Source organism: Chanodichthys erythropterus, chromosome 17 (genome assembly GCF_024489055.1).
Source record: "Chanodichthys erythropterus isolate Z2021 chromosome 17, ASM2448905v1, whole genome shotgun sequence".
In the NCBI taxonomy this organism is placed as follows: Eukaryota; Metazoa; Chordata; class Actinopteri; order Cypriniformes; family Xenocyprididae; genus Chanodichthys; species Chanodichthys erythropterus.
The window spans coordinates 6,893,195-6,918,143 of NC_090237.1; the positions used below are offsets into that span (position 1 = coordinate 6,893,195).

At 35.2% G+C, this 24,949-nt stretch overlaps 1 protein-coding gene across 2 annotated transcripts; it reads left to right on the forward strand.

Annotated features, from left to right (window-relative positions):
- The first annotated feature begins 18 nt into the window (after positions 1–18).
- prcp (prolylcarboxypeptidase (angiotensinase C)) lies at positions 19–23,403 on the forward strand. 2 transcript variants are annotated; one of them, XM_067365387.1, is made up of 10 exons: positions 19–106; positions 401–584; positions 8,414–8,554; positions 10,269–10,370; positions 10,462–10,643; positions 11,348–11,499; positions 13,232–13,404; positions 19,003–19,170; positions 19,773–19,960; positions 20,923–23,403. In XM_067365387.1, exons 2-10 carry the CDS (start codon positions 435–437, stop codon positions 21,122–21,124), a joined length of 1,458 nt encoding a protein of 485 aa, XP_067221488.1. In that variant the 5' UTR covers positions 19–106; positions 401–434; the 3' UTR covers positions 21,125–23,403. The 2 variants fall into 2 exon arrangements, with proteins under 2 accessions (XP_067221488.1, XP_067221489.1); XM_067365388.1 differs by lacking the exon at positions 19–106 and having other exon boundaries at positions 126–584.
- Positions 23,404–24,949: the final 1,546 nt, after the last annotated feature.

Sequence of the window (24,949 nt, forward strand, 5' to 3'; positions counted from 1 at the left end):
GCATCGCGGCGACCACGTGTTTACAACACGGAAGCACATTGAATCGTTAAATGAAGTTAACAAAACATGCCGTTTATCGACAGAAACAAGACATAATCCGCTTTGAGTGAGCACAGACACAGAAAGACACTCTTAATCACTATACACACATGGCGAACAGATTTTGCAAGCGTACTGCACGATCATTTTCTAAAATTGTCTGAAGTTTGAGACATTAAAACCACGGTGTTTTCTGTATTTTAAGGCGTTGCATTGTATCTCTGTGTTTTTATTTTACATTTTTATTATTAATTTATTTTACTGTAGTTGAAAAGTTTGCGTCACGGAATAACAACAACGAGTCATTTGACATCCTTCCTCGTTCCGCGTATGCAAATGATCTATCGCTTCATATTTTCAGATGACCTAGTGTGACTGGACTCACTCATTCAGCCATGAGACTGACCAGCACTGCTCTGCTCTTCCTCCTCATCATCAGCTGTAATGCACTGGCTCTCAAACCGCAGCTCTTAGGCAGACACACCGTCCAAACATACTCTCATCACAGACCCCTCTCATACAAAACTTTCTATTTTGATCAACAGGTAAGTTATTGATTTCATTGCTTGTCTTACCTAACTGATTCCTGGGCATAAGAAATCTAAATTTAATAGGACTTAAATGCATGCCAAGAAATAACTTTGTTTACTTTGTTTAGAGATCACTGTTATTATTATTTTGTGTGTGTGTGTGTGTGTGTGTGTGTGTGGCAGATACAGGTTAATTACATGTTAATTGTAAGATAAATGTGATTTTCCCCAGTAAAAACTAATTAAAATAATATTAAAATAATAATAATAATAATAAAAAAAAAAAAAACTAAAATAATTTTCAGACTACTGTAATAAAACTATGAATGCACGATATATTGGCCAACATATCGGTATCGGCTGATATATGTTTAATGTTTTCGTTATCTGCCCAATAAGAAAATTTGGCCGATTTATTAAAGCCAATAAATAATGGATTGTTTCCTTCAGCTGAGACACTTCAGATATGCACTGTTCGCCATGATGGTTTTGAATTGCTTGAAATATGATTGAAATCACTTCAAAAAGGAAAATACAGTTAAGTACAATGTACAGCACACGTCTGTAATATAGGCTACATAATATTATATTGAGAACATTATAATTTTGTGCTTGGGATATGGCTTTTAATGGTGAAACCTTTGTTTTTGTAATTAGGCTCTTTAAAATTATATAAAAGTATGGATTTAGATTTATCAGCCAATTATCGACTTTCAAATATAATGAATTATCGGTTGTTGTTATCGGACAAAAATTTTCATTTTGGTGCATCCCTGAAAAAAACATAATATGCATCTTTGCATATTATTTTCCAAACAACGTTCTGTTTTCTTTTCCATTAATAAAATGGTATAAACAACAACAAAAATAATAAATAATCATAACAATAACAATCATTTGTTTTATTTGTATGATTATCATTATTGTTTATACCATTTTATTCATGCAAAGTTGTTTGCGATCTAAATGGTTGCAGATTTATTTTCATCTATGTTGCGTGTCTACTGTTGTACATAAAATGTTTCACTTTATGAAAATAATTGACTTTATGCAGGTACAGTAATACATTAAATACGTAAATGAGACCCAACCAAATATAGTGAAGTTTTTCAGTGCGCTCAATAACTGGTAAAGTACAAAAGAGTAAATATCTATAAAAATCGTAAATGCATGAATGTATTTACACTGCAATTATAACTACATAAATAACCCTAACCCATTGAATCATTCATTCAACCGATTCATTCAAAAGACTGATTAATTCAGGAATGAAGCAAGTGAGCATCTTTATAAATGAGCCATTGAATCAGCGACTCACCCGATTCATTCAAAAACACAGATTCATTTAGTAATGAAACACTTATGAGTGTTGCTCAGAGATGCACAATGGCTGTGCTTTCAATAATAACGATAACAATCATATGTTTTGTTCTTAATATTATTATTATCTTTATTATTATTATTGTGTATACCATTTTATGTGATTTATGTTACTGTAATACATTAAATAAGTAAATAAAACTCACCAAATAGTACAATTTATCAATGCACTCAATAACCAAAGAAGTACAAAAGAATAAATATCTGTAAAAATAGTGGTTACATCGATTACTGTCTTTCTCTAACTTTGATCTTGTAATCAGAATCTCATGTGACAGTTTTCACACTTGTCAGCAGCTCATTTATCAGAGTTGTAAACCATTGTCATTGCAATCCACTCTTGTCAATCAGAAACGCTTGTGATAGATCACATCACCAGGCCTTATTTTGCAGCCCACAGCAGTTTTATCTGGTTGTGTGGCTGCTCATTAACTTACAACTGGGCTTCCTTTAAGGATTTCCTTTATTTGATGTGTGCATAATCTGTGCCGTTCTGTATTGTGTGTGCAGGAAATTTCCTTTTCCTTGTGGCCCCCACAGAATAATAGCAGATCCTTTACCCTTCTGGGATTGGTCCCTTGTGCAGAGGCATATATTGGCAATCTGCCCGTTTTTCATTTGATTTAACTGAAAGTGAAGTGTTGAAAGTCCCTTCATTTTGTATTTGTGTGTCAGATCCTGATGGTGTTCTAACATGCATTGACTAAAAAACATGTTTCTTTAGTATATAATATTGAAAGAGTGGTATGATGCTGCCTGTTATTTAATAATTTACGCCTCAAGAGACATTTAATCTCATTTTCAACTTGAAGAGTGGCTTAGCAGTTAATCTTTTACATGCTGTCCGTGTGAAAAGCTGACACAGGAAAATCCCTGCGTCTAGTTTTAGACAAAAACAATCCTGTTATGCTGTACTCTGAGTCTAATTACTTCTTGACCGGGACACACCAGAGTGAAGGCAATTGTTTCTCGGTGTCTGTTCAACTCATCCTCTGAGCCGTCAGGAAGATTAGGCTCATTTCCTGGCTTTCTTGCTCCTCATTGTCTTGGTTTTGTCCTTGTCAGCACTTAATATGCCTTAAACGGTAACCTTCAGTTGTAGCAGCGCAGATGAGGTTTTTAAAATGAGGATCTAGAAAGAATATAAATACAAACTGTAGAGGAAATGAAACATGGGTCCATCTGTGGATCATTTCACATTCCTGCTCAAGTTGAGCTGCAGTCTGTCGTGTTTTAATTCTCTTTGTTGAGCGGTTGGCCAGTTGTCGTGGGATATCCTTTCAGCATCTGTTGCTGGCTGTGGATGATGAAATGGAGAGTACTGTTTGATAAGCAACCCAGTGCAAAGCTGTGTTCAAATTCATTAGACAGTACAAAAAGCATTAATGTGTACAAAATAGGGGGTACAATATCTCAATATTTTCTTATTGATGATTCGTAGACAATGTTTTGCCATGCCGTGATCTTTTTTGGCGATCTTGTGGGACGACAGATCACTGAAGTGCATATATTTTGCTAAATATATATTTGCACAATATTCTGTATGCATTGCATTTTTACATAACCTGTTCTTTAATATTCAGTGTATATATTTGAATAAATACATTTTTGTGACAGCCACCACTTAAATGTTTGACAGCAAACTGAATGGAATGTTTACTTTTCTAGATACAATCAATTGAACCTTTGCTGGGAGTTTGATTGACATGTGATCTAACCAATCATAATGCAGAATCAGCCGTTATGGCCGACAAAGCAGTCAGGGTGGACTTGAACTTAAAATGGTGTGTACTGACGTCTTTCTGCAGTTGAAACGACATTCCTTCTGATGTTCATTAATCATTAATCATTTTTTTAATGCTATAGATTAACTAATAGGCAGAGATGATTGGTTCACAAGCCGCTTGAACTGAGGCACTACAGCGATCTGTCACGACACATTAAAGAGCCACAAAACGCTATTTATTGTTTAAATTTCTTTAAAAATTACAATATTTGAAATTTGTGTCGGCAGTGTCGTCGTCTTTACCCTACTCCACGATGTATTTTTCACTGCGTGAGAACATGATGTTTGGCATGAGAGTTGCATTGCTTGTCGGACATAGCAACAGTAACTAAGGCCGTGTGTCCACCAGAGCGTTTTTTTCCAGCTGCTAGCGTACTTTTTCAATTGTTTTCAATGGGAATGCCGCGTTTTTTAAATGCAGAGAGCGTAACGAAGCGCTGAGCGTCTTTTCACGCTCAAGCGCTGAGAGCTGGGCGTTTTTTACCGGTCGCCTCGAGTTGAAGAATGTTCAACTTTGAGTAAAACGCTGCGCTCATCAGTGTCACTTTTTAGCCAGCCATCCAATCAGAGTGAAGGAGGGGCAGGACAAATACAACACTGGCCAACTGATATTCAGTATCATAACAACAAAGCGTCTCAACGGAAAAAAACGCTACGCTGCAGAAGCGCTCTCAAGCGCTCACAGACGGGCGTTTTAAGCAGAGCGCCTAGCGATTTCAGCTGGCTAAAAACGCTCTGGTGGACACATGGCCTAAAGGGGGCGGGTCTTTGTGAACAAACAAGCCACGCCCTCTATTTTTCTCATTCAATATTCTGTTTCACTCTGATAATACGTCACAATATTAAAGTCAATCGTAACTTCCGGTTCTTGGTGACTTTAATATTATAATGTTGTACCAGTTGGGTTTTCCTGTATAGTTTACGCACGTCCTCATTTTGATGAGTTAGATGCGTTCCTGGGTCAGCATATTTTGTTGAACCTGGAACAACATTCCTGTCTGAAAATGTAGTCCTAAACATAACCATAACCATAACCTTAAGTTATCCCTAAAATCAGAGGGAAATGATAGTTGAATAACACTGATATAGAACCGAACCCTGATTGTAAGCCTAAACTTGATGATAAATAAAGAATGATCTACTGAAGTTCAAACTGAGCATCAGAATGGGGAAGAATGGTGATTTAAGTGACTTTGAACGTGGAATGGTTGTTGGTGCCAGACGGGCTGGTCTGAGTATTTCAGAAACTGCTGATCTACTGGGATTTTCATGCACAACCATCTCTAAGGTTTACAGAGAAATAAGTCTGAAATAAGAAAATATCCAGTGAGTGGCAGTTCTGTGGGAGAAAATGCCTTGTTGATGCCAGAGGTCAGAGGAGAATGACCAGACTGGTTCTAGCTGATCGAAAGACAACATACTCAAATAACCACTGGTTAACTGAGGCTCAGAAGAGCATCTCTGAATGTACAACACATCCAACCGCGAAGCAGATGGGCTACATAAAACTTAAAGGATTACAGGATTAGTTTAATTTACTCCCTGTCATGTCTTTTGTAATATATGACTTTCATTTTTTTTTTTTTTTGTGAAACACAAAAGATATGAGGAAGGATTGTGAAACTGCTCCTCCCTAAGTAGACTAAATGATGCCGCAGTTGTCATGCAACTTAAATTTACATTACAAAGCTATCAGAAGACTTTGGATGTTGTGCATGATTCATATAGACTACGTTTATAGAGCTTTTTTGAGCCTGACAGCCCTTGGCCACCATCCACTTTCAATGTAATGGAAAAGAGCAACGTGAATGTTCAAAACTTGTGTTGAGATTGAAAAATTGTGCAAGAATTTTCATTTTGTGTGAACTTTCTGTTTAAAGGCTGTTTTAGCAGCTGGAAAATAGCCACAGCTTTTCTGCAGATCAGGTTCTTCTTAAAAGACTCTGTAAAAAGATTTTGCACATGATAAATTAAGTTACAAAACAAGCAATTTGACTCTTCCACATTTTGACATGCAACAGGTAGTAGATTGATTTACTCTCAATTCCCATTCCCGTGTTGTGCATTTACTTTTTAAGTTTCTAACAGCCAGAAGGGGGCGCTGCGTTTCTGAATCACTGTGAACACAGTGTCCATGATGCGACTCATCTAACCTTTGCAGCCAAAATCACATGCTTTGTGTTCAAGTCATGAGATTGTGTTCAGTTCTCAAATCTGCCTGTCATTTTAAAGCTTATGATAAAGATGATATCATTGCACATGTAATTTCACAACAGAATAAGGATATTTTATAACAAAAGAAGCTATACCTTTCAAAAGTTTAGGGTCATTAAGATTTTTTTTTTTTTTAAAGAAAAGAAATTAATACATTTATCCAGCAAAGAAGCATTCAATTGATCAAATGTGACAGTAAAGGCATTTATAATGTTACAAAAGATTTCCATCTAAAATAAAATATGAAAAGAAAAAAAAAATGAAGCATATTGGAATGATTTCTGAAGTATCATGTGACACTGAAGACTGGAGTAATGATGCTAAAAATTCAGCTTTGAATCACAAGAATAAATTACATTTTAAATGATATTCAAGTAGAAAGCAGCTATTTTAAATTATAATAATATTTCAGAATATTACTGTTTTTACTGTATTTTTATTCAAATAAATGCAGCATTGGTGAGCAGAAGAGTTTCTTTTAAAAACATGAAAAATCTGTTACTATTACATTTAAAAAGAAAATACATGTTTAAAAATGTAAAGTAAAATATAATAAAAAAGTATGAATTACCTTATCATTTTGTATTATTAATGTTATTTATATTATTACATTTATTTAATAAGACCGTGCATGTACTGTCATGATAAAATATCGTTGAAATGTTTCTGAGTGAAAATGAAATGAATAGACTTATAAATGATGTAAAAAGGCAATTTTCTCGAACTCGAGGCTTCAGACGTAACGGCTTACACAGAAAATAACTCACTAAAGCATGTGAATATAGCTGACACTCGCTTGACCTGCGGCCAGACTCTGACTGCTGTTGAATGAATGTAACTGTGAGCGCTCAGAGTCCTTTTGCTGTCACTGGCTCATAAAATTTCTGCCTCTTTTGTTGCCAACGGGAGGAGAAAGAGGGTATTTACAAAAAAACAAAACACTAGAGAGAACATTCTTTATTAAGTGTTGGGTGGGATTCAAGAAGAGTGAGAACTGTTAAGAATTGCAGCTCTGGGAAGAAATTTTAACATTCTTTTTACTCCTTCCCTCAAACTTGGAGAATTTATGGAAATGTAGAAGACAGTGGACGAGCTCTGAACCGGATGAATGGATATCACAATTCGGCTGAAACCGGAACTAATGTGGCATCCCTGACGCTGGCACTAGATTTTAATACAAATTGAGGCTAATTATCCCTCCATCCTGCTCTGAGGTTTCACGCTCATAAATATGAGATGGCTGAAAGCCAGAAGATTGAGGAGAACACCCAGGAATAAAGACAGCGTTGTATCATTACTGTATGTTAAGCACAGACAGCCTTTAAAACTGGTTATGCATAAAACAGCAGCGAACATTATTAAGGATTTGGTTTTTAACTACTATGCACTTATGTCAAAAAAGGAAAATTGTTAGGTATAGTGTTCTTACTGTGATCATGTTGTTTTGCAAAACACTTGTGGTGGTTTAAGAGGTAAGGAAAGGGTCAACAGTGTTATAGATGTAGTTACATAAAACATGTATCACTATATATCACATTGTATCAAATAATATACATTATTTCACACTTAATATAATATGGGGCCAAAAATGGAATACCCTGATTTAATACCCCTAAACATGAAATTATATTTTACATAAAGAAAAAGTGGCCTATTTTAAAGTGTAACTTCGCCTATTTTCAACCTGATTTTTATTGTTGCAATGTCGGTAGTATACTGTATGTAAATGAACAATGTTTACTCATTCTCCGTGTTAGCTCAGCTGAGAAATTCATGTTTATTTGTCAGCAAAAGTATACAGGATGACGCAAAATAGCAGTTTCTTTTAGTTTTTCTCCTCTGTTTCACCTAAACACTGTGTTCGTGGTCATCCAATTTGAAATGTTGACTACAAATACAGAGGTTTTTCAGATTTTTCCATCTAGGCGTTCTCTCCGTATTCACATGGTAACATGGCGTAAAAACTTAATAAACAAACAGACTCTCCGTATTCACGATTCTTTGCACCAGAAACCAAAAGTAACTCAATCTTGCTAAAGGTTTACTCTTTGAATTCTTGCACTTAGGAACAATTCAAGTAGACACCATTATGACTAAAAGTTTGCTAAGAAGTATTTCCTACTAAAGCAATGCAGTATTTGACTCTGGTAAGCGTCTCCATAGCAGTCTGGGAGTGGCATTGGACGGCAAAATGTCCAGTGCATTATGAGTGTTGAAGTTTGTTAAAAGGAAAGACAACAGCCTTTTTTCTCTGTTTTCTCTAGTCAGGTAGCATCGATTTTGAAAAAAAGTCACCTTTCTACTGTATAGGTTTTATATATAGTTTTATTAAAAAACGCATTTTGTCAAGTTGCTTTTTGACATCTTTTACATGACAAATTACATTAAATGTAATTAAAATTTCTCTTTTTTTAACTAAGAGCAGTTATTTTTGTGTGTCTTAATCAGAGTTATTTTATTACAGATTGACCATTTTGGCTTTTTGGAGAATGGCACGTTCAAGCAGAGGTACCTTCTCAACGACCAGCACTGGCACAAGGATGGAGGCCCAATCCTGTTTTACACGGGCAATGAAGGAGACATCACATGGTTCTGCAACAACACTGTAAGTATGCATTTTCTGAAGATGTGAAGAGATGGTATGAATCCTTCTCTGTGACATAGGGATTGCGGAACTGACAAAACAGGGAGCTATTTTTCCAAGCAGAGAAACGGTTATTATCCATGCATAGAGTGCAACCGCCAGGTTCCAGAAGTAAAAATCTAATTTTCTCTTTTGAGGATTTTGCAATGGTGTATGCTTTTGTTGAAGCCATCAGCTCACATTATTTCCCCATATTTTTCAAAATAATTGTGTTTAACAACACAATTCCTGGTGGAAAAACCACACATTACCCATTATTCTGCAAAAAATCTCCACCAAATTAATATGCAAATAGAACACTTTATTCCCTAAACACCCCCATGAAGCACTGCGAATGACATCGATTCAGTTTTCCTACACTCTTGAACTACTTAAAGGTGCCCTCGAATGAAAAATTGAATTTATCTTGGCATAGTTGAATAACAAGAGTTCAGTACATGGAAAAGACATACACTGAGTTTCAAACACCATTGTTTCATCCTTCTTATATAAATCTAATTTGTTTAAAAGACCTCTGAAGAACAGGCGAATCTCAACATAACACCGACTGTTACGTAACAATCGGGGTGTACGCCCCAATATATATATGAATATATGCCAGCCCATGTTCCCAACATTATAAAACGCATTAGAAAAGGGCAACCAGTATTAACATCTGGATCTGCACAGGTGAATCATCAGACTAGGTAAGCAAGCAAGAACAACAGCGAAAAATGGCAGATGGAGGAATAATAACTGACATGATCCATGATATCATGATATTTTTAGTGATATTTGTAAATTATCTTTCTAAATGTTTGTTAGCATGTACTGTTAAATGTGGTTAAAGTTACCATTGTTTCTTACTGTATTCACGGAGACAAGAGTCATCGCTATTTTCATTTTTAAACGCAGTCTGTATAATTCATAAACACAACTTCATTCTTTATAAATCTCTCCAACAGTGTAGCATTAGCCGTTAGCCACGGAGCACTATCAAACTCATTCATAACCAAATGTAAACATCAAAATAAATACCTTTACAAATACCTTTATAAAGATCCATTTTGAGGGTTATATTAGCTGTTTGAACTTTTTTTTATGTTGTTGAAGGCAAGCGAGAGCTTGGGGGCGGAGAGCACGAGCAATTAAAGGGCCAGCAGCCCTGAATCGGCTCATTTATAATGATGCCCCAAAATAGGCAGTTAAAAAATTAATTTAAAAAAAATCTATGGGGTATTTTGAGCTGAAACTTCACAGAAACATTCATGGGACACCTTAGACTTATATTACATCTTTTTTAAAAAAGTTCTAGGGCACCTTTAAATATTCATTGAGTACACAGTCTTGTATCTTTCTCTTTTTGTCTTTTGCAAAATCCCTACGGAAAAAAAGTACTTCCAGGAACCAAGGATGCTGAAAAAGTGGTGGTGCACTGTTGCACTATATCCTGTTAAGTGACGCAGATACTATGAACTTCAACTTCAACAGTTGATGATAATAATAAACAAACACAGTGTCAATAGATCATCAGTATCAGCATAATGTACTTCAGAATTACAGCTTTACTAAAAATACCAACATCGACAAGTCTGTGAAGCTGAACATTTGAAATATTGCCATCCAGAGAAAAAACATTTTGTAAAATTTTAGTAAAAATAGAAGCTCCACATCTAAACCTCTGCTTCTTCCCAAGGGTTTCATGTGGGATGTAGCAGAAGAGCTGGGAGCCATGCTGGTTTTTGCTGAACATCGCTACTATGGAGAGTCTATGCCGTTCGGCAAGGAGTCTTACAGCGTGAGTCAAGACCGCTGCTCATGTCGAGCAATAAGGGTCATTAAGCAAACACCGTCCTTGACCTTCTGGACTTGTTTTTCCTTTCCTCCAGAATGCAAAATATTTGAACTACCTGACCTCAGAACAGGCTTTAGCTGACTTTGCAGTGCTGATCAAAGCTCTGAAAAAAAATGTGCCTGGAGCTCAGAAGAGTTCAGTCATCGCCATCGGCGGCTCCTACGGCGGGATGCTGGCGGCCTGGCTGAGGATGAAGTATCCCAGTGCTGTTGTAGGGTGAGTGTTTGCAGCCTTCATGTTCGTATATGATATTATAAAATATTGAAATTAAATTGATTTTTATGTAGAGAAATATATATATATATATATATATATATATATATATATATATATATATATATATATATATATATAGATATACCAGAATATTAATAATAAATAATAATGAAACAAATATCATATATAAAATGAGATATATACTACTATTTTAGGGTTGAAAGAAGTCTCTTCTTTTCACCAAGGCATTTTTTTTTATTCAAAAATAAAATTAAACACTTAATATTGTGAAATATTATTACAATTTAAAACAATTGTTTTCTATTCTAATATATTTTAAAATGTAATTTATTCCTGTGATGGCAAAGCTGAATTTTCATGTTGTGAATTTTCTGCCGGCATTAATTCTAACCCTGTATATATTAATCTATGAAGAAATGAAGAGGACGCTGCAAATTTTTTTGAACACAACGTTCACGGCTAAATATCAGTCTATTAAAAATGCATAAGTACAGTATATGCATACTTAATGGAGTATCAAGCCTTGAAACTTAATAATATCTTGCATTTAAGAAGGCTTAAGTATAGTGTGTAACCATGTGTTTAATTAAGGAAAGTGAAATAATTCAGCCGTGAGGTTCATGATTATTGGTTGATTTTTCTTCTGTTCTGTGAAATGAATTGTGACCTTCTGATGTTTCCAGCGCTCTTGCTGCGTCCGCTCCCATCTGGCAGTTCATTGTGCCATGTGGAGAGTTTTACAAAGTGGTCACCCATGACTTCAACATCAGTGGTACCAACTGCAGCAGCAACATCAGGAGGTCATGGGCCGCTATTGACAGGGTCTCAGACACAGGTTGGTGAATGTGATTGCCATAGTGCATAATTTTCATGATCATGTTATGCTTGTGAATATAATATTGTTGACAATGTTTGGCAGATCTGGTACTCTGGTTACAAAACACACAATTGATAATCAATAATATAATCTTTTAGATTACACTTTTTAGGAAACCTAATATGATTACTTTTGACCTAAGTCTTTTAACTAAGTATACAAAAATAATATAAGTATACTTTTTTTCGCCACTATTGCAAGTTTATACCTCACAATTCTGAGGAAAATTATGAGAAAAGTTAGATTTGAGAGTTTAAAGAGTGCATAAATGAGTATTATTAGTGTATTAAAGAGTGTTTATAACTCACAGTCTCACAATTCTGTTTTTTTTCTTGCAATTGTGAGTTTATATCCGATAATTAAATATTTTTTTCTTGCAAATGTGAGATATAAACTTGCAACTGTGAGTTATAAAGTACGAATTGTGAAAATACTATTTCAGGGGGTGTTTACACGACACCATTTTCAGCTAAAAATGGAAAACTTTTTATGCGTTTCGACCGTTTATTTACATGACAACAGCATTTTGGGGGCCTGAAATGGCAAACTTTTGAAAACAGGTTTCAAAGTGGACAGTTAGGAAAATGATGCCGTCATCGTTTCTGTGTAAACTACAAAAAGGTGAATTTGTGAAAATGGTGACGTCAAGCGTATGTGAATTAAGTGTTCAGTCTATAGGTGCATAGTGTTTCTTTACAAAGTAACATCGCCATCTACTGGCCTGGCAGCATAATACAGTAGTTTTAGTTGTTTTTGCAGATCCGTGTGAACAGGGATTGTTTTGACAATGTTGTTGTCTGTACGAGAAAAACGCAAAGGAAAACCTTTCTGTTTTTTTTGTTGTAGTGTAAACGTATCCTAAATCTTTCTACTTCAAAATTTCACATTTAATTCATTGTGTTACTTGCCATTTCTTTGTAATTTTTTGGGAAATTTACTAGCAATTGACAGCATTTTTTTTCCAGTGTAGGACACAATCAGTAAACGATTAACCAATTTGTTGCCGTTGCCTGATAGGTAATCAATATGTAATGATGAAAAAGTACATGTAATGTTATTATGTGTATTTAAAATCATCATGAAATATTAGTTGTGATAGTCTTTTCCTCCCTGTTGTGACCTTATCCGAATGAAACGGCATGTTGAACAAGAAAAAATGTAGGGTGGGGCTTGATTTTGTCTATGGGGAATTGATTTGAGGCTTGTGGTTTGCTATTGGTAGATCGCATGTGAGTGACAGGTTGTCCGCCTTGTCATTAGAGAAGAGAAGAGATGTCGTTACAAGAGGGAGGGGAAGTTATTGTGATTAAAGATTACAAGGCTCATGAATTAAAACAAAACAAAAAAAACATGATGTGCACTGATAAATCATTTATAGTAAATACTGCAAGATTCCATTTAAAAAAAAAAAAAAAAAAAATATATATATATATATATATATATATATATATATATATATATATATATATATATATATATATATATATATATATATATATATATATATATATCTCAATTTAGATTTTTTTGGTGACTTTACATTCCAAGTACTTGAATTTTGTTTTCCTGATTTTGATTTCCTGGTTTTGTAATTCCATGTTCATTTGTGACCCTTCGTGGTTTTGTACAGACTCTCTTATTGAAGCTTATGGGTTTTCCTGGACTCATTTGATTAGTTTTTCTTTTGTAGGTGAGGGTCTGCAGTGGCTCTCTCAGGAGTTTGGACTGTGTAGTCCTTTAAAGTCTTCAGATGAAGTGTATGGCTTCAAGGCTTGGCTGCAGGAAACCTGGGTGAACTTAGCCATGGTGGATTATCCATACGAAGCCAACTTCCTTCAGCCACTCCCAGCCTGGCCTGTTAAGGTACGATAAATTCACTTTCAAGGTTTCCCATACAGAACATAAAGTGGTAAAAATGATCTTTTTTTACATGGTCTAAAATGATGTATGACACACTTTACAAAAATTAAAACACAACAAAAGTCATTAACAATAAAGTTATACTTCAGCAGCTGGATTTCACAGCTACTCGGTATGAATCACTCTCACTCTATGAATTCCTCATTAATGCTGACTCACCTCTGATAATAAGTCAGTTGTTGTACCCATTTACATCATTATGCAAATAGCTTCATCCATATTCATAGAGCTTCTGATTTCTTTCACCCTCAGAATTGAGCTTTTGTTCAGGCTTTTGTTTGGTTTTGGTTAGAGGGTGGCGTGGACAGAAAACATGTTTATTTTCAAGACTCCTGAGGCATCTGCATTTTCATTCAATAAATCTATCTTACAAAGCAAGCAAAATTGAATATGAGGAGCCCTAGTGTGCATGACAAGAAACTAATATACGTTCTGCTCCTAAAGCTAGTCTAAAGCTTCCTACCTAGAAAGCATTTAAATCGATCTGAATTGCCATCCGCAACACATTTTACTTCTATTTGATGTATTTCAGAACGAAAGAGGATAGTTAATGTTGGCATTACATATAAGATGAAGCCAGACTGAATGCTTGTTTGCTAAAGCAATGCCTAAATATGTATTTGCCCACTGCTTAACAACATCCAGTTTTCATGTGGTCTAAATGACATAGGTGGAGGTCAGGTGACATAGGTAAATGACATAGGTGTTATCAGAACTCAATCAAAGGCCCAGTATGCAAGATTTTTGGATTAAAATACCCAAAAACCACAAGAACAATGTTATATATTTTGTTGACTTGTGTAATTATATTTTCCAAAATGTTTCCAAGAATGTTTAAATCCAAAAAATAAGCAATTTTAACCAGGACACGGACCATGTCTGTGCGTTGCCTATCATTGACAGCAATTACACCTATCAATACCCACGTTACCCTCGATTTCTGATTTTATTTTGTAGAAACCATGAAAACACTTTATATGCTTTAATGTGTTTTATTAGACAGGTGAGCAACTGTTAAGATACATTCATCGACAGAAAACTAATAATGTTTTATACACTACCGCTCAAAAGTTTGGGATCGGTAAGATTTTTTATGTTTTTAAAAGAAGTTTCGTCTGCTAACCAAGGGTGCATTTACTTAATTAAAAATACAGTAAAAACAGTAATATTGTGAAATATTATTACAATTTAAAATGACTGTTTTCTATTTGAAAATATTTTAAAATGTAATTTATTCTTGTGTTGGCAAAGCTGAATTTTCAGCATCGTTACTCCAGTCTTCAGTGTCACATGATCCTTCAGAAATCATTCTAATATGTCAATTTGCTGCTCAAGAAACATTTATTGTTATATTGTTATATACACAAAATATTTGTGTACAATTTTTTTTTTTCAGGATTATTTGATGAATAGAAAGTTCAAAAGAACAGTGTTTATCTGAAATCTAATCTTTTGTAACATTATAAATGTCTTTACTGTCACTTTTGATTGATTTAATGCATCCTTTCTGAATAAAAGTATTAATTTCTTTAATTTCTTTTCAAAAAAAATAAAAATTCTTACTGACCCCAAACTTTTGAACGGTAGTGTATAATGCTACAGAAGCTTTGTATTTCAGATAAATGCTGTTCTTTTGAACTCTCTATTCATCAAAGAATCCTGAAAAAAAAGTACACAACTGTTTTCAACATTGAAAATAATAACAAATATTTCTTGAGGAACTAATCATCATATTAGAATAATTTCTGAAGGATCATGTGACACTGAAGACTGGAGTAATAATGCTGAAAATTCAGCTTTGCATCACAGGAATAAATTACTTTTTAAAATATATTCAAATTGAAAACAGTTATTTTAAATTGTAATAATTTTTGACAATATTACTGTTTTTACTGTATTTTTAGTTAAATAAATTAAGCCTTTGTGAGCAGACAAAACTTGAATAAAAAATGAATGCGATTTTAAAGGTAAAATATTGTAAAAGCGCTACGGGAAAAAAAAATGTAAACAGTTTAACAGTAAGTTCCCGTACTATATACAGGGAAAAACTGTAAAAGCTCTTACCAGACATTTTCTGTAATTTTCATTTTACAATTTTCAGACATAAAAAAGAACAAATCAATATATCATTTACAGTAAAAAACTGTAAACTGATATTCCCACAATTCCCTGTGTGAAAGTATTTTGTTTAAAAAATTGTTTCTTTATAGTTTTTGTTATCAGTTATGTACATTAGGGTTTAATGTTACATCTTCTGTTGTTTAATGAATGTTAGCCTTATGTAAGTGTTTTGGTGGTTGTCAGTATATGTTAAAGGTACAATACAGATTTTAGTTGTAGTGTGCATTGTTGAATTTACTGGTTTACATTCAAACTTTCTTGTTTACAGTTTTATACTGTAAAATTTACAGTTTGTTCTGTAAATGTGTTTACAGTTTTCTGTATTTTTTACAAAATTATTCTGGCAACCACAGCTGCCAAAATTATTTTGTAAAAACTACGGAATATTTTTACAGTGTATTGTTTAAATCTCGTTTTCTTGATTTACAGCAAGTACCATGTTTTACCACGCCTAATATCAACCTAGCTTACTGCAGTGAGCAACAAATGTCTCATAGCAGCTGCCGAGCAAACACAGAGTAGCACTATAACAACTTTCAACACTCAAATGTATCTAATATGATAAACAGTGCTGCTTTACCCCACATACGCTTGACCAGAAGAAGCAGAATCATGGTGGACTGAGACAAGAAAAATATCTCAAAATATACTTAAATTTCGTTCAGTACTAAAAAAAGTATTGTTACAAATAGTTCACCGTTCTAACCAGTTAAAACCTAATATTTGTGTGTGTTGTGTATTTTTGTGCTTATTCGAATATTGCGTCTTTGGCTTAGCAACATGCTAACATCTCGTGTGCTTTTGTGTGTGGTGTGGATTTCATGCTGAAATAATAGTTTTTTACCTATGAATTGTACTCGATTCATAAATACGGTGAACATGAGTCACAAAGACTAAGCCAGACGGCTCCCATTGTAATCAACAAAGCTGTCTATACTCGTCACGTCTGGTATAGACATTGTGTTAGATAGTGTCTGGCTGGCAGACGTGGTAGACAGTCGACTACAAGGCAGCTCAGTAGGCAATCAAAAATCAAAATCAAAAAAGCTTTAATTTTTGATGAAATAGTTTAATTTTTTAATTATTTTATGCACTGTAGGACTTTTAGGTACATTATTTTCAGTGCTTTTTTGTTAGTAACTAGCTTATTTCTTGCATATATGAATATGCAAAGTGCGTAGACTTGGTTTACTTTTGAGTAGTTTTCTTTTTCTCCCCTCAAATCTGATAATGTATGCAACCCCTATGGGTGGTTAAAGCAGTTTAGGCAGCGGGTGCAAAGAGGAGGCTTTTTAATGACAAAGCTAATGTGATTATGTGAGTGACTGAGAGAAGGGGGTATTGAAGGCTTAGGAGCGGGAAATCTGTTGCTGGAGATGAATGTGTAAGCCTAATCCCATCTGAAAAGCAGAGAGAAGGTGCTTTGGACAGCCTCTGCTGTTTTTGTCATAGTATAAATCTTTGCTTGGACATGCGTGTAGCTTATCTCACAAACAGACCACCACCTCGGAAGAAAAGGTTAGCAACAAGCTTCTCAAACCCACTCTAAGTCAGACGTGACAGGTATCAGCATGTTAAATGTGATGTGTGTTAAAGGGATAGTTCTCCCAGAAATGAGAATTTTGTCATCACTTATTCACCCTCATGTTGTTCCAAACCTGTATGAGTTTCTTTCTTCTGCTGAACTCCAAAGAAGATATTTTAAGGAATGTTGGTAGCCAAACACTTGATGGCATTCATTGACTTCCATAGTATTTTTTCCCCCCTACTAGACAATAGGTGCCGTCAACTCTCTGGTTACCAACATTCTTTAAAATATCTTCTTTTGTGTTGAAACTCATACATGTTTGTAACAACCTAACAGCCTACAAACACGGTTACCATTTGTGACGATAAACAACTGAACTCAAGCTGTGTATGGAGTTACCTTAGGGTGTCTATGCCAATTACCCTGTGTCTATTAAACCTTTGACAAAATCCCAGCGGGACAATCAAATCTGTGTTCACGCTGACATTGAGCCAGAGAGAGCAGTTGTCATGTATAGCTACGAAACAGCTTCACAAACGTCTTTTCAACCACACAGTATCGTTATTTCTGTGTTAGAAATATTCAAATGATCACAGAAGTACTGGGATAAAAGTTTATAGCTTGGGTATAAACACTGATGTCTACACAAACGATCAAAATTTGCGCTTCAAATAACAATTTTATCAATTACATTAATATGCCACTAGGTGGTGACAAGTGAGTTAAAAATGTTTGCCATTGAATCATTCATCAAGAGATTCATTCAATAATGCTGATTCATCCAGTAATGAAATAAGTATTTCTAAGTGAGTCATTGAATCATTCATTTAAACCGTTTCATTCAAATTAATTAAACATTTAAATAGACTGCAGCGATTAATATTTTGTCAAAACCTCTAGTAAATTAGGCCGAGATGTTATTTTGCGTAGTTGTCTCTTGTCTGTTCAGAATCGTGATTTCCATTTAAAACAAAAAATTGCGATTCTCAATTTGTCCAGAATCGTGCAGCTCTAATGCCAGTAAACCAAATTTGTTATTCAGGAAGCTAGCTTAGCTATACCATTTAGCAAACATAAAAATTGTTAGCTCACCATTACAGTTGTTGAACTGAAAGAGACAACGGCCATAGGAGACTATTTACATTAAAGTCACGATGAAACGGAAGTAGCGATAGATCTTTTGTTCTGTATTGTGACGAACATCCGAGTGTAACGGATTATCGAAAAGAAAAAAGATGGGGACTTGGTTCTATCATTTGCTGATTATATTTTGAGATGCAGGCATTACACTTAAAAATTAATGTGAACTTGCAGCCAATTTTGTTGGGACAGAAGTTTGACGGTGGTATGACATTTTGATGTTTTCAAGGTAAATTAAAAAAAAAAAGTTTAAACATATAAATGGATGAATTGTTCACAATAAGATCTATAACATGCATTTATAAAATCAAACTTTAATGCTCTCTATAGCGCCCCTTGTGGCAACCCTAACAATTTCAACAAATATTTGCATTACTATTTGCATCACCTCATAGCTTGATATGTTTGTCAAGGTTTTTTTTTTTTGTCTTTGAAAACGTTCTTACTACTTTGTTCCAGCTTGACTGTGATAAATTCCATTCTTGTGCTGAATTCCATTCCACTCAATTTCACATGCAAATCAGATGATTCCACAGAAAAAAGCTGCATAGAGGATTTTCACAGCCAGCAAGATTTTCTGGAACACATGAAACATCTTTGTACGGATAAAGCTTTGCTTGTTTGCAGATCGAAATTATAATTTGCGCCTTTGTTATGCCATAAAGCAGAACGGTTGTCATCTCTTTGAACATAAAGCCAGCTGTTTGTTCTGTGATTTATAGACAATTTACATGTGTTTCTCTGATTCTCAGGCGGTCTGCGCGAATCTTAAGTTTGATACTGGCGTATCAGACAAGCAGCTTTTGAATGGCATCTCTAAAGCTGTAAGAGTGTACTACAATTACACAGGAGATGCAGTCTGTCTCAACACCTCACAAACTGCTACTGGGAATCTGGGCTTCATGGGTTGGTACTACCAGGTAAAATATTAAGATGTTTGGGATTGAGATGTTATTTTGACTCCATATGGTCACATTTACAAATGTAAACAATTCTATTCTCGTCTCAGAGTGTCGAAGAATTTTAACACAGTTTTTTTTTAACACATCTAAAAAATTAGCTTGGAAATCTTTGGTCTGTTTGGTCACACTTGGTCTGTTCTTCTCCTAAAGCTATCATTGGACTTTGGAATTTAACACATGAGCTGCATAAACAAATTCTGACAAGTGCATCCCAATTCACATACTTGCGCACTATTCTGTCGCCCATGCCTAAATCCGTCACTGACTGGTTTAAAAGAAAAGGGCTACTCAGCTTAGTACATTTGGCCGCGTCGGCAGTTTCTAGAGCATCCATATTTCAACCCAGTGCCATGACAACACTAAATAAACAGACCGGCCCACCGGGAATTCTCCCCATGCTCCCGAATAGCCAATTCGGGCCTGCGCAAAAGTAATGTAACACATTACTTTACTTAAAAAGTAACTAGGTAACACAGTTAGTTACTTTTTCAGGGAGTAACAATGTTGTAATGCATTACTTTTAAAAGTAACTTTCCCCAACACTGGTTGTCGTTGTGCAGAGCTGTACAGAGATGGTGATGCCAATGTGTACAGATGGAATCGCTGACATGTTTGAGCCACAGCCATGGAACTTCCAGGCCTTCTCCGATGATTGCTACAACCTTTTTGGAGTGCGGCCACGAGAAGACTGGGCAGAAATTGTATATGGTGGGAGAAACATCAGTGCTCACAGCAACATCATCTTCAGGTAGGTTTGTGTTTGTATAATATTGAGCATTGCCTTTATTTTTCATAACATGGGGCTTAGATATTAGTCCTGTTCCAAAAGCTTTGGTATCTAGTTGTCTATATAGGCAGTACCTTCTAGGACAGCATCCTAAATGTCACGAATCTCACAAATATCTGATTTGGAACGCACTCGATTCCAATAGTGTTTGATGTTAGCATGTTGTTGAGCTAATGGTGCAATACTCGGCATATAAATACACAACGCAGACTAAAAATTTTGGACATCCATCCATCATCTTAAATAAAAAAATAAATTGCTGGTCTTTTTGCAATGTATAGAAGCTTGTTTCTTCTAGGTAATTGCAACTTTGTATCTCACAATTCTGACTTTTTTCTCAGATATGTGAGTTTATGTCTCAAAATTCGGACTCTGTATCCAACAATTGTGACTTTATATCACAATTCGGAGAAAAAAGTTAGAAGTGCTGAATATAAACTTGAAATTGCAAAGAAAAAAGTCAGAATTTTCAACTTTATAATTCACATTTGCTAGTTTATATCTGAGAAAAATCCTAATTGCCAGCTATGGAAAAAAGTCAGAAATGCAAGTTTATATCTTTTATATATCCTTTTTTTTTTAGTTATAAAGTCTGAATTGCAAGATATAAATTCAGAATTGTGAAAAAAAGGCAATTTTTAACTTTTTATTTTTATTCCCTGGTCGAAATAAGCTTCCATAGCAATGCCTTCTGGTATGGCCCTCACAAGATAGCTTAGAAAGATCTAAACAATCTTCTTGTTTTATCTGATTTGTTTTATCTGACTTCTTGTTATGGGCCTATAAATGCCACCCTAAAAGGCTCACTAGGTTTTGAAACAGAGCTAGTGTTTTTATTCTATAATTAATCTATAATTAAAGTTATATATTTTGTGATCCTATAAATCCTAAAGGTGTAATGTACTAAGTGTCTTCTTTTTCAGTAATGGAAATCTTGATCCATGGATGAGCGGTGGAGTGACCAAGAGTCTTTCAAAATCTCTGATCGCCATTATGATCAATGGAGGTGCTCACCACCTCGATCTGCGCTACAACAACGAGTATGACCCAGAGTCTGTTATCACAACACGGGCGCTGGAAGTACACTACTTCATGAAGTGGATCAAACAGGCAACATTTAATTGAAAATGACAAGAGGACTTAAGACCGACGAAATGAACCATTTCTGCTTGCTGTTTGCCAAAGTTAGTGGTTTCTTCCTTGGTACTTAAAATGTTTTATTGGATGGGAAGTTCTTTTTGAAATCCTGGTTTATCATCATGATGTTCTTCTTTTTTTTTTGTGATTGTGTGTGTGCAAACCAAGAATTTTGCCATTACAGTTTTAAATTTGTTGCCGTTTGGATCATCAATATGTTTTTTGGACAAAATGGAATGAATACCAAATGCAAAACCACTCAGGGTGTCCTTTGCCAAAGTCTCAAAGTTGAATTGTAGCAGTAATAATCCTATGCATATTCGCTATCGCTAGGGTTTTTAACTGAAGTATGCTACATTTTAAAGGAATAGTTCACCAGAAATGAAAATTCTCTCATTTATTCATCCTCATGTTGTTTTGAACTCATATGACTTCCTTTCTTCCATGGATCTCAGAATGAAATTTTCTATTGGAAAAAAAGGACACCATAAAATTTTTCCATATGACTATTGTACTATATTTGTGTTTCTACATTTTCCAAATGTGGCCTGCTGTGATTTGCAAGAACCAAACTTAAAATGTAAGTGCAAACCAATATACATTTTGATTTGTTTTTAGGTATAGTAAGTTTTGAAATATAGTCACATAAATAGCTTTTATGCTGGTTTTATGTTTCATTTTTGAGCTTTCTGGTTAATTGAAGACAGCAGCGTAAACATTCTTCCTTTGTTGAGCCACAGAAAAAAAGAGATTGTGAGTAAATGATAACCGAATTTTCATTTTTAGGGGGTAAACTATTCCTTTTATTCAATTGCAACGTTTTAGGGATAATTTCTACTATTCCGAAATTGGATAGTCACTGAAATTGGCTGGACCTAATATCAGTGATCAGTTTTATTTTCATTGTCTGTACAAAATCACAAGTCTTCTGTTTTCTGAACAAACTGTTTACACTTCTGATTGTACTAATGTTACGGTCTTAATCTTGCACTGTTTTATAGGAAATGATGCATTAACATGATCCTCAGAATAAATGCATATGAACGGATGTAACCGTACACGTCCCATTTCCTGTTCCTCCACAAACGCTGCTCCAGTGTGATTTAATGAAAACCTAAAGACAGAAAACGAGCAATAAAGTAGCCAGCGGGAGGTATGCGATGTAAAACACAGAGATTGTGCCCCATGCGGGGGCCTGCAGGACTCCACCAGACCTGCATTCACTCGCTGGCAGCTCCTGCTTCTCCAAATTGCGGTGCATAGACATCGTCTGCTCTGTGCTGAGCTGCCTCCTGCTAATATTATTATTAATATCACAGCCAGAGTGCAGGGCAGGTTGTTTTGTGGGGTTGGGGAAGGTCATGAGGAGGAATAGATGAGTGTGAGGTGATGGATGATGATTTTCTCTTTGTTGTTCCCTGAAATATTAACAGTTCAGTGTTTTGCATCAATTTCTTTGTTCTTTGGTTATTTGCTGCATAGTCTGAAAATAACTTCAAAGGTAAATTTAGAGGAGGGCGCCTTAGTGAAGCTTAGAAACATTTACAAATCATTTGTTTTGAACCAGTGATTCAAAGAGCACATCAAACTGCCAAAGTCATGTGATTTCAATTAACGAGGCTCAGTTACGCCAATGAGGAACCTTAAAGAAAAGTTGGTCAAAAGACCTGAGTGCTCTGGTTGGAGAGTAAAGGTGTAAAAGTCACTAATATAATGCCTTGTAAACAAAAATAAGAACTTTAAAATGAATCCTGTATTTCACCGGAAGCCAGTGTAGAGACGCAAAAACTGGGGAAATGGGATCCCTTTCCAAGCTCTCCATAAAACAAGTTCTACAATTAAATAACCCCTATTATACAGACACTTTACATAATGGTATTACATGATTTGTTAATTGCAAGACTATACATTTGCAATTGGTTTGTAAAAGTGTTTTATGCACATTTTGGCTGAATTTCATTGCATTTAAACCATTTTGACCAATAGGGGTCACCAGAGTGTGGTGAATCAGTGAATCATTTTGTGAAGCAATTGGTTCAGTTGATTAAAAGTTTCAAAAAGCTTTGTTTCGCCCATCTGCACAGATTTGATCTTTGAGTATATGTACACTAAAATCCAAACCAACGTTCATATTGCAGATAGTTGGAAATCTAAGCATTTCTTGCCACTCGCGTTCTCAAGTAAAGGATTTGGATGTGACTGGTGCTCACACAGCCTGGCCAAAAAAAGTACGTAATACTTGTATGCAAATACTTAAGAATCTATGAATGAATCATTATTATAGTGATTATGTTTCTAGCATGTTTTATGTTTGGCAAAGGTTCTTTTAACCCTAATTGGAGTGTGTAGCTTTTCATTTCTTAAACAACCATGTAGGAAGACACATCATGGCCATATTCATCAGGGTTAAAGTTGTGAAAGAATGGTTCAGAGAGCAAGACAAATCATTTTCTCACATGAACTGGCACCTCTGTGTCCAGACCTTAGCCTTAGTGTTTGGGATGTGCTGGAGTAGACTTTACAGAGTGCTCACCTCTTGCATTGTCAATACAAGATCTTTATCTAAAATTGATGCACCTCTTGATGGAAATAACATCACAACATTTATTTCCATCAAGAGGTGCATCCATTTTTGTTCAAGATCTTGTATTGACAATACAAGAGGTGAACACTCTGTAAAGTCTACTCCAGCACATCCCAAAGACTTTCATTGATTTTAAGTTCAGGGCTCAGAGGTGCCATGTGTGAAAATGATTCTTCATGCTCCCTCCCAACAATTCTTTGACATTTTGAGCCTGATGAATCTTGACATTGTCATCCTGGAATATGGCCATGATGGGTCTTCCTACATGGTTGTTCAAGAAATAGTAGTGTGAAGAAAGAAAAATTGTGTGTAGAAAGCTACACACTCCAACTGTTAGGGTTAAAAGAAAAGTTGCCAAACATAAAACATGCTAGAAACATATTAATCACTGTAATGATGATCCATACTTAAGTATTTGCTTATTAAAATCCAAACAGCGACCTTTATTTTGGCTGGCCAGTGTATGTTAATGACATTAAATGGGGTGTGTTTACAAGGCGAAGATCTGAAACCGTTCAGCTGCGCACAAGATAATTTGCGATTTATAGATTTCACATCTGGAAGAGATGCGTGTTTTTTGTGCATGCATTCGTTTCTCTGAATCACCCATACACACATTTGAGAACTGATCTTAGATCAAATGAAGGATGGATTCTACGTAACATTTTATTATTGAGGCCCAAGGTCTATTTAGGGTTGAAAATCCTACTTGTAAAGTGAAAAGTGTCCCAACTGGACACTTTGTTGGAAGTGGGATATCTATGACTTTGTCTAGAACTTGGCCAAGCACTTATGTAGAGTATTTTTTAACAACTCAGTCTCCGTATATGTTTATATAGACGACAGTTACAATATTATTATGGTTATCAAATTTATTAATTGGATGTTCATTTGGTCGTTCAAGCGTAAATAACCTTAACATATCACAAAAATGTGGAGCGAACAAAATCTTCAGTTTCCATTCTGAATAATGTATGGTTACTAACAACATACAAATGTAGACAAACATCAAGGGCAAGTGGGGGGTTTCAACACTATTGCACTTTTCTAAGGAGCCTGTTGTTGCCATTAAACATCCTTTCTTCTCACCTGACAGTTTCATCAATCAAATATGTTACTAGTATTTTGCTGACCGAGAGTCTTAAGTTCTGGATGTGTATGTGATTACACTGAGACCACACACACCAATGGGAAAATGTGTGTGTGTGTAACCCACTGTCGTACTGGAG

What these genes read in the sequence shown, in the direction of transcription:
- prcp (XM_067365387.1), top strand. Translation starts at nt 435, where the DNA reads ATGAGACTGACCAGCACTGCTCTGCTCTTCCTCCTCATCATCAGCTGT. An exon ending in TCGGCAAGGAGTCTTACAGC is followed by an intron (nt 10,371 to 10,461) that starts GTGAGTCAAGAC and finishes CCTTTCCTCCAG; the next exon opens with AATGCAAAATATTTGAACTA. An exon ending in CACAGCAACATCATCTTCAG is followed by an intron (nt 19,961 to 20,922) that starts GTAGGTTTGTGT and finishes CTTCTTTTTCAG; the next exon opens with TAATGGAAATCTTGATCCAT.